The following is an 11,239-nucleotide window of genomic DNA, read 5'->3' on the forward strand; positions in this document are numbered from 1 at the left end:
ATAATAACTTTTTAAAGATATCTTAATGTACAGGGTGACAAAAAAATTTGTAACAAAATTTTGTGTTTATCAAATAATTATCCAGATACGTTATTATTACTTTGACGTTAAAATGACATTAATGACATCAGTTTGCCATCGAAATGACGACAAATAACGTTAGCTCTCTCTTGCTACCTAATAATAATATACCTATATTTTAAAAAAATATAATCTAAAGTATTAATTATATCCTATTAAATATAAAAAAACTGTACCAAAAAATTTTTATCGGTTGGTAAACTGAAGATCATTCTATCATTCTATTGGTTGCCTGGAAACAAAATTTTTTAAATTGAGATCTTTTTTATCATTTTTTACATAATGTAAGAAGATCAAGTAAACATATTTCAAGGAGCGCAGCCGTTCAAAGTAGCGATATTTGTGACCAATCAGAAATTGATTTCAATTTTTTACGCCAATATGAAGTCGATATTAGAATTTTGCTACTAATAAGAAATTTGCCCCATATTATATTTATTATATTATTACACCTCGTGTTCTTACATCATAATTTCTTAGTTCAATATGGCATTTAGAGCTATCAAGTTGTGACATTTTCTTAATATAAAAGCTCCACAATCTTACAAAATTGGAGACTCCAGACTATACAGTAAAACACACGAAGAAACAACGTCGAATTGTTAGAATCATACTTAGACTAATCTTTTACGAAAATTTATGAGTATGTGTGTGTGCGACATTGATGTTAGTATGTAGTGACGTCACGTAAATCGTATAAGTTCCATTAAATCAGTGAAACAACGATTCCGTCGGAGTTCAGTCTTCAGTTTAGGATTCCTTAAAGCTTATATCAAAGTTAAAATTTTAAATGTTAATTATCAGCAATTAGCAATAATTAATAAGTTATTTATAGGCTTTATTGATAATAATAATGTTGATAACATTAAATCAACGATCAATTAATTTAATTGTGAGATTATTATTTCAATTTATGATTATGTATCAAGTCTAACAAACCGAATCGCCGCATAGTTTAGAGAAATGATAATTGTATTTATATATTTACATAAATATTACTAAGCACCAAGACCTGCTTTGACCGAAAATGGTAATCTTCTCTTATTTATATTAATTATTATTAGTTTTGGTATTTAATAAGGTATTAATACTCTAGAATTTTTTATAAATATATGTTACTAATAATTCGATAAACACAAAATTTTATAGTCAAATCTGTTTGTCACCCTGTGTATAATTTCCTTTTGCGCGTTTTTAAGACGTGTTGCATATCAACAGATATTAATGCGATTAGTTTAACTAAAATCGTCCACGTGTGACGATTTCAACTGGTCATAAAATTTTTTACGTGCGGCAATATTATAATTACATCGTAACCCGTTACATAAAGCGAAACGGAAGATGACGAGGCTTTGCGATCTATTTCTCACGTCCGCGACGTCTATTAATCATTGTCACCAATACCGCATTGTCACCAATACTCCGAACTAGGATTAGCTTCTCAGAAACAGGCGGAAAATCTCACGCGAAAGTCCGATAGTATTCTCGTGCAAGTAACTACACGACTTTTCGCGACTTACCGAGAATTTTCCCGGTAAATATCACGAAACTCGAAAGCTGATATTCACTTAAACTGTCAAACCAGTAAGAGCACCGAAGAATTCATTTTTTTCGTCTCTGAAGAAAATTCCTGCCACAATTTCCGCGATGTATTAATATGACATCATGTGACATTAAAGTCAAAATCACGATATTTCAACCATATTTATATTAATGATATATTTAAAAAATAATACCTCGAATTCAATCGCAAATTCAAAATAATTCAAGATGTTTCTGCTACGAATTACACAATTAAAGTTTCAGCATTGTAATCCATAAGCTATTTGTAATCTTGGAAATTGAAAGATTCTTTTTTATTAATTAAATATTATTATACATAATTACATTATTGTTAAATAACATAATCCATTCGTAATTTTAGAAATTATGCGTTGGAGTACGCTGTCAGCGCTATTGTATCATTTTACACGGAGAATTTTCTTTTAAAATTTACCCTGAAAATATAGTAGTTGTGGTACAATAATATTTTAAAGATTTTTACCCTGCACTTCGGTAAAATTGATCAAACTTATTTTATACTTTATTGTAGTTTTATTAATAAATGAGAGAGATTTACATTAAAATTCTTCGAAATACAATCTTGTCCCACGACTGTCATATTTTCATGGTAAATTCTAAGAAAAAATTCTCTCCGTGTATCTTTATTATTCATTGAACGTAAACAAGGATAAAATAAGGCAATAGCTAACAACGTGCTCCCCGAACGTATCTAAAGATTTCTCTTTATTATTCAAGACGTTATTAAATAACATTATTAATGCTAAGATATATGTAAAAAAAATCAGATATCGCGAAATATGTGAGCGTTCATTAAATATTCAAGAGAATTTTGAACTATCGATGGAACATTCATGTGATTCGTCGAATCATCCTCAAGTATCAGATAAATATCTAAGAAGGGGCTGGGGAATAATTATGGAATGTATCCACTTGATATCTACATGTTCTCGACATGTAGTGGAATATTCATTATACATATCCAAGAATATCCAAGAATATATCCGCTGGATATCTCCGATCGTTTCCGAGCACGCTCACGATATGAACGAGCCGTGACGATCGGATGAAATGTACCTTTGACATTTTCCACGAAGAACTCCGTATAAGCATCTGGCGACTCCGAAGAGTGCCATAATGCGTCGTGATCTACCAATGTAGTTTAATTTTAATCATGATCCAACTAACTCTTCATCTTTTTCTCGTTCTAAGAATTAGAATTAAAAAAACGAAGAGTTGAACCGAGATTAATCTTAAAGTTAATCTACGTTGGTAAAACAGCATTACTGTTTAGGATATAGGACATAAAAAGAGACATTCGAGAAACGAGTGATTCTTCCTTTTCGCGCGAGGAAGATCGCTTTGCGTCTTTTCGTGTAACATTGCATTCACAGAATCACAGACGTAATAGGTATAAATTATGCATTCCCTGATTTTAACTCATTATTCTCTAAATCTGAATCAGTGGATAATCACTGATATCAGTGCCAAGTATGCCACTGGTAACCAGTGAATTAAATGTGAGATCCCTAACTTAGCTAATCTTTATTATGTGATCTAACTAACCTTGTTTTAGTGCTTAAATTCAATGAATATGGTATAAATTGAAAAATTGAAATTAACGTACAAATATCAGTATTTTAGTTATATAATGCTCTCTCAAACATTTTTTTCTTTTTTAGTTGAACTTCACTGATTATCAGTGTTAAGTATGCCACTAGGTAATTAGTGACTATCCAATGATTCAGATTTAGAGAGTAGAAAGAATTGAGCATACCAGCATTTCTCTTCAACTCTATCAGCATCTCTTTCAACTTGAGAGAGAGAGAGAGAGAGGGGGGGGGACGTTTCAAGCTACCTCACTCTTTCTAAAACCGGTAATAATATATAACTTCATAGGAATGCAGTTTATTCTTAATACGTTTATGGTATTGGAACTCGCTTTTTTAATAGCTAAATACATTTAAACCTCTCGGACAAACTTTTGATAGATACATTCAAATTGGACGAACCTTTAAGGGGATCCTAAAGCCGTCTATATTACTGATTAAATCGTAATTTTTGTATAATAAATACTTTTTTCTCTTTCACAGAGATTCGAAAATCCTTTTCAGGATTAAAGTATACACATTAATACGTGTTTGTGAGATGAAGTTTATGACGAGAACGATAAAAAATTTTTCTTAAGATTTCGATTTCGAAATTTTTTGTCGTTCTCAGCATAAATTCCACCTCACAAACACGTATTAATGTGTATACTTTAATCCTGGAAAAGGATTTTCTCGAATCTGAAAGAGAAAAAAGTGTTTGTTATACAAAAATTACGATTTAATCGGTAATATAGACGGCTTTAGGATCCCCTTAATAGTTACATTCAAATCGGACGAACCTTTGGCTGCGTTCAGCAGAAGAAGCAGCTTTGCAACTGTTGTAAAATTCTTGAATATGATTGGTTTATACATTTAGATCCAGTGAGAAACTAAGGGCAAGACCAATCATATTAAAGAATTTTACAACAGTTGCAAAGCTACTTTCTCTGCCGAACGCAGCCTTTGATAGATATACATTCGAATCAGACAATCCTCGAGCTATAAGCACGTTTCGCGCACGAGTGGGCGGGATATTTTTGTTCCCCCTCTGTATCGGGTGAATGTTTCGCGACGCGACATAATCGGCATCCTTGACAGAGAGCACTTTCTCCGTCGCGTCAACAGCGAGAGCTCAACGCGACGATCGATCGATCAGTCGGTCGGCCGACATGCAAATCCGATCTTAGATCGTCTTCCGGAGAAGTTGTCCGACTTGCCTTTTTTGCGGTGCTTGATAAAACTACATACCTATCAGACTATATAGATTCAAAATCTCGATTTAGTTTTCAACTCTTTCTAATCCTACAAAAAATACCAAAAATAAAAAATAAATTATATAAACCGAAATTAAAGTTCTACGTTGGTATAGAAATGTATATGAGAATTGCGAATTTGAAGATTAAAACTTCCAATCAGTTAATTTCAATTTTAATTCTCTATTGTGTTTTAACTTGATAAATTCTAATCTTCAATTCGCAATTTTCAATCTCTAATGTATAGGTAACAGTTTGATGTTCATTGATACTAATATAAATTAATTTTAATCTCAGGGTTCAACTTATTCTTTATCAACTATATCTGTTTCTCGTTCTAAGAATTAGAAAGAGATAAAGAATAAATTAAACCGAGATTAAAGTTCATCTATATTAGTAGAAGTGGACACGAGGATTGCGAATTAGAACTTGACCAATCAGATAATTTTAATTTTAATTCTCTATTTGTGTTTCAATTTAATGAATTCTATCTTCAATTAGCAATCCTCAATTCCTAATGTATATATAACAGTCTATTGTCTATTTTTACCAATGTAAATTATCTTTAATCACGATTCAAATTATCTCTCTCTTTCAACTATTTTTAGTTCTAAGAATTAGCATAAGATAAAAAATAAATTAAACCAACAATAAAGTTACATTGATAAAGTTATATTGGTAGAAAGGAATTGAGATTATAAAATCAATTTACGTTGGTATAAATAAACATCAGACTGTTATATTGGAAGTTGAGGATTGCAAAATTAAAATTTTTAAGATAATTAAAGATTAGAATTTTACATTCAGAGGGGGTAATTTTAATTTCAATCTATTTTGCTCTAGTTAAATGAATTTTATTCTCAATTCGCAATTCTCGACTGAGAAGTCAGTGTATATATAACAGTATTACATTTTTAATGTAAATTAACCCTTACCATACAAAGTCGGGTCACTAGTGATCGAGCAATTCCTGTTCGTGCAAGTGTTTCTTTGAGTGCAAGTCTTTTGATAATTATAAGTTATACTACATTTTATTATTTTCCAAAATTTTCAATATCTATTCTAGAAAGTTGAAAGTATGTTAGTGAATTTTTAGAGATTTTTTAACTATTCTGAATAGGTGACAAAAACGGACGGATTCTAGTGACCCATGTTTGGAAGGATGAGGCACCAAATTGTATCGTAAGGGTTAATTTTAATTTCGATTCAAAACTTTCGGTTCAAAACTAAAGATTTTTCTAGTTCTAAGAATGAGAAAAACATAAAGAGTAAATTAAACCGAGATTATAGTTATTCATTGTAATTACACTGGTCTCTAAATTGGTAGAAAAGAGTCTGATACGGGTTTAGCTCAACGATAGCTAGAGCTTCAACCGCTTTCTCCTTATAACGGTCCAACAAAACAAAATAATCGTACAACTAATTGAATATAGAAGTTCGACTGAACGTCAAAGAAGAAGAGCAAGAAAGTGGACTGAAAAGCTATTGAGCGGCGCGACTAACAGGAGTAAGCTTTCGAGGACGCCTCTCTCGAGAAGAGGCGACCGAAAGCACATACGCACGCACGCACGCATCCATGCAGGCATTTATTTACGTCGCGTGAGGGGGGTGGTTCCCTCCGTTGCCCGCTCACCCGGAACTCGTCGCGATCGAAGCGACGAGGACGACCTAGAAAGCGGAGAGATCCCGTTGCACTTGACACAACGTTTAAAATATACACGAGAAATACACAGGCCCGCGAGAGTATCTCTCGCATGTATAAATCTCCCGAACATCTGGGAGGCGCTCCTCCTGGAGGAGCGTGGCCAAAGACTCGTTGCTCCGTCTTGCGCTTCAAAAAACGAGGCGGTAACGATGCGTCGCAAGATTGAACCAAAGAAAAAAAAAATGAAGAAACGAAAGATTAGATGAAAGGAAAAAAGACAGAATCGCAAAGTCCCGATTTCTTGAATCGACAGGTGAACGTCTTACCTGACTTTTCCACCGCAAAATTGACAGTGTGCGCCCTGCCAGCCCTCGCGGCACACGCAGATGCCATTTTCACAGGCGCCGTTGACACAGGTGTCGGAGTCGCAGCCCGCGTCCAACGTCGGCGACGACGAGGAGGTGGAGGCGGCGGCGCTTACGTGGACCACCCAACAGACGAGCACCGCCCACAGTAGAAACGGTGCCCACGGCACCGTCGCGGTCGCGCTACCGCCGCTGCCATGGCCACACCGACACCGCCACCGCCGATCGCAATTCTGCTCGCGGTTATGATCAAACCACGCGCCGCCGCCACCGCCGTCGCGACGATGTTTCCGACGGTACTTGGATTTATATAGGAACAAAAACATCTGCACGATCTCTGCCATTTTGGTAGGCTTCCATGTCAGGGACAATGGCCGACGGCGACGCGCCGACGAGGGACGCGCATACGGGACGACGACGAAGACGAAGGAACCGAAGAGAGAACTGAGACCAGCTTTGCTTTCCTTTGGCTCGTCCCGCTTGCTTGTCCTCGCGCGACCCGACCACCCGACTCGGCTCTCGGCTCGATTCGACTCTACTCGACTCGACTCGCCCAACGGCGAACTCGCGCGACGGCGACTCGCTACGCTACTGAGTGCTCGCGCGCGCGCCGCGCACGCTGCTGGCTGCTGGCAGTGCTGGTCTGGCACACGCGCTGGCCAACGCTGCTCAAGTACGAACAAGTGCGAACTTATGCAATTCAAGGGGGTGCACGGGGAGTGCAGTGGCCACCACCGCCGCGCCACACTGCAGCTGTACTGCTACGCTTTGGTTGCATTCGGTTTGGGTGCTTTCCATTCGTTCCCGTTTTTACAAATGTAGTTTAATTTTTAAATCTTGGTTCAACTCTTCAGATGAAACTCCTGTCATTCTACTTTCGTTGTTTATTAGACGTAAAGTAAGGAGACTGACACAAATAGCGCTAATAGCGTCTCCCCGAACGCACCATTCATTTTTGTCTAGTTCTAAGAATTAGAAAAAGATGAAAAGTTATAAGTTGAACCGAGATAATATATATTGAAAGAAATGAATAAGTGATACAAATTGAGACAATTAAGCACCATTCTATCTTTCTTTACATTTAATAAGTAATAAAGGTAGAACGACACTTGTGTCCCTTGTGTCGCAAATGGAAAGCACTTTTTGGATGCTCATAACGCTTATCATCATTCTGTCTTTATCATTTATTAGACAAGAATAGAATGATGTAATGATGCTGATAGCGAGATCTCCGAACGCATAGCTATTGTAGAAAATCATTAAGAAATTGACCAATCATAATCGAGTATTATTCTCACATTTGACTGATTGAATGGTTTCTTATGACTTACTACACTTATTGTGTTTTGGGCCTGCGGTTGCACCAACGTTATTTTGACTTTAAGTGAAACTTAAAATTCTCTCTCTCTCTCTCTCGTTTTAAAGCCTTAGGCCTCTGGCACACAAAAAACTCAAGGCAGTAAGACGTAAGTAGTAAGGAAATCAACATGTTGGATTCGCTACTGCTTATGTTATGGCCTTACGGACTCTACTGTGATTGGTCAATTCGCTTACTGCTTACGTTTTATTGCTTAAGTTTTTTTGTGTGCTATGGCCCTTAGTCCGGATCTACAATAGGTATTTTAAGCCTTAAGCCGTAAGAATTTGATCAATAACTCCGGATCTACAATAGGGTTTTAAGTCTTAAGCCATAAGAAATGGGCGAATCACAGTTGATTATTCCCCTCGGATTCGACTGTAATTGGTCAATTTCTTACGGCTTAAAACACCTATTATGCATGGTCTATAATGCCAGTAGCAGTAGTGGATGAGACTGTAAGAGTAACAAATTGACCAATCACAGTCGATTGTGAAAAGAATAATCGACTGTGATTGATCAATTTCTTACTCTTACTTCTTAAACCAAGCTTACTTCGTATATTGTAGAAGACGCCTTATAGATCCGGACTTACAGTCGAATTCGAAGAGAATAATCGATTATGATTGGTCGATTATGGTTTAAGGCTTAGAACTCTATTGTAGATCCGGAGTTAAAGAGAGACAGAAAGAGCTTTAAGCTTCGCTTACTCCGGATCTACAATAGGTGTTTTAAACTTTAAGCCGTAAGAAATTGATTAATTACCCCGGATCTACAATAGGTGTTTTAAGCCTTAAGTCGTAAGAAACTGACTAATTACAGTCGAATTCGAGAAGAATAATCGACTATGATTCGTCCATTTCTTATGGCTTAAGGCTTAAAACTCTATCGTAGATCCGGACTTACAGTCGAATTCGAGGAGAATAATCGACTGTGATTCGTCCATTTCTTAAATCAAAAGGTTTGTTCGCGTCGCAAGCTCCAACATGTTCTAACATGCTCCTACCATAGCTCTTACTCACTCTATCAAGCGCGTTGGAGTGAGTAAGAGTTATGGTAGGAGCGTGTTGGAGCTTGCAACGCGACAAACCCAAAGTAACGTTGGTGCAACCAGGCCTAAAACAACTTGTGCAGTATACATCATTTCAGCATGCAACATTGCAGCAATATTGCTGCAAGCTTCTGTGCATGCTGGACTGCGTTCGGAAACATCACCTGAGTATCCTTGTTTAACATTAGGTGAATAATAAGGATAAAATGATACACGGGAGCACTCGGGTGATGTTTCCGAACGCAGGCCTGTATGGGATGAATTAGGGAAGATACGAAGTGCTAAAATCGTCCAAACTGATCCAAACTAAAAACTTTATAATAAAGTCTAGCCACGAATAATTTTGTCAAAATAAGAGTGAGAAAAAACGGGGTCTCTTTATACAGGATGTCTCGAAATTCCCGCATTCGGGAATAAACAGACAGAAATACAAGACATGATGTTTTATGCTAAAAGAAACAACTTTTTCCTTTTGCAAAATTGCATCCGATAAGTAGTTCTTGCTGGAGAGCAGGTTGAAGTTAACAGATAAGCGCAAAAATTATTTATCGGACGCAATTTTGCTAAAAGAAAAAGTTAATGTTTGTTTTAGCATAAAGTATCATGTTCTGTATTCCGAATGCGGAAATTTCGAGACACCCTGTATACACTCTCTATACAAATAAATATATAAATGGTTGTGAGAATCAACACATTTTTAAAAACATTAATATGGTATCGAAATGGCTTCAAAGTGTCATTAAAAATCACTTTTCAATGATAAAAAATCATTTTATAAGTTACAATTCATTAACTCGTCATTTTGACGTTAACGTGACTTATATCTATTGTTTTGCTTGGGTAATGCTCGTCAGTAGTTAACGACTTTTAAACGATAAGAAAACTGTCGATACGGACGATGCTTTGAAAGACGTTGAATCTCGAACAATATAATAAACAAGGAACGTTTAATAAATATTTGATTACTTATAAGTATCACGTATAACATATATATGAATTTTAAAATTATCAGTTAAGTCAGTTTTCAATCTTTTTTTATTCCTTGGCACATTGAATGATAATTCAAATTTTAGAAGTGCAAACACTGTAGCACTCAGCAGTATAGATATAATTTTTAAAAACATTTTTAAAACTAGATACCGCTAACATAATTAACATTTAGAAATAAAAAGTAATGTTTTAAAGTTTTTATTTGTTATTCATTCACTTTTAAAATAATTTTATTACTATGATGATATCGCTTTGATTAAAATGAAGGTACAAACACAATAGATACGTGTATAATTTAGGCTTTCACAATTTTTAAAATACTTTTTACTTTTGCTCTTCACTCGCTTTTTATTTATTTTAAAAATCTTTTTATTCGTTTTATATTTTCTGAAACTTTCGTAGCACACTTTAAAGATTTTCTGCCGCACACACCGATTGAAAAATCCTAAGATAACCCAGACAGCACACAATATTTATAAAATATTTACGAAATATTTATAAGATTTATTTTAAATATTTTGTAAATATTTTTTTTTTGTGGTCTTAGATTTCACAGATTATAAACATTTATAAATATTATAAAATATTTATTGTAAATGCTACGAAAATACTTAATGAGACATTAAAATCCAAGTAAAAAATGCTTATTAGAAATATTTATTTATATTTATCATAAATATTACATAAAATATTAATCTATATTTTAATAACATTTCGAATAAAGCTTTATATTAAATATGTATAAAATATCTATACAACATTTCAAAAAATAAATATTAATAAATATTTATCGTAAACATTATGTGCTGTCTGGGAAATTAATTAATAAAATAAAAGCTGCGTTCGGTTTTGCAAATCGGTGTAATCATTCTATATCCTTATTCACCGAATTCGGTGAAGTAGAGAGAAACACAGATAAAACGCAGCTAACATATTACGAAGATAAATAGAAAATAATAAATAAGAGAATGACTTTCATAAATTGTAAGTATATGCACGACTGTAGTTTTCATCCGCTTCCTTCAATTAGAATTACGTAATAATATAACATCGTTAATGCAAATAAACAAATTTTAGCGAAATCAACTTGGTGTGCATTCCGCTTTACGCATAATCTATCATTTTATCTTTGTTTAACATTCGGTGAACAGCAAGGATAGAATGATATCAAAACGGAACGTACGTACCCTTGAATTGAATACATACAGACAAAATAAACAGATAACAAAACCGTTAAAATTAATATAATTTTATCATAAGAAAGTTAAACTTAAAAAAAAAATAGATATATTTCAAACTCTATATAAATCGCGAAAGCAAAGCACGTTTTCTATTTCCCTCACTCCAC

The 11,239-nt window shown here is 34.7% G+C and overlaps 1 protein-coding gene across 2 annotated transcripts in view; it reads right to left on the reverse strand.

The window, feature by feature from the left end:
* Nucleotides 1–7,055, reverse strand: part of dsd (attractin-like protein dsd) — a 32,379-nt gene extending 25,324 nt beyond the window's left edge. Inside the window, exon 1 of one of the 2 annotated variants that reach the window (XM_018461042.1) lies at nucleotides 6,455–6,837. In XM_018461042.1, coding sequence (XP_018316544.1) covers nucleotides 6,455–6,837 — 383 coding nt within the window. Of the gene's footprint in view, nucleotides 1–6,454 lie in introns of both variants that reach the window. The other variant, XM_018461043.1, reaches the window with a different exon arrangement.
* Nucleotides 7,056–11,239: the final 4,184 nt, after the last annotated feature.

The sequence above is a fragment of the Mycetomoellerius zeteki genome, unplaced genomic scaffold, assembly GCF_001594055.1.
Source record: "Mycetomoellerius zeteki isolate Tzet28-1 unplaced genomic scaffold, Tzet1.0 scaffold98, whole genome shotgun sequence".
Lineage (NCBI taxonomy): Eukaryota > Metazoa > Arthropoda > Insecta > Hymenoptera > Formicidae > Mycetomoellerius > Mycetomoellerius zeteki.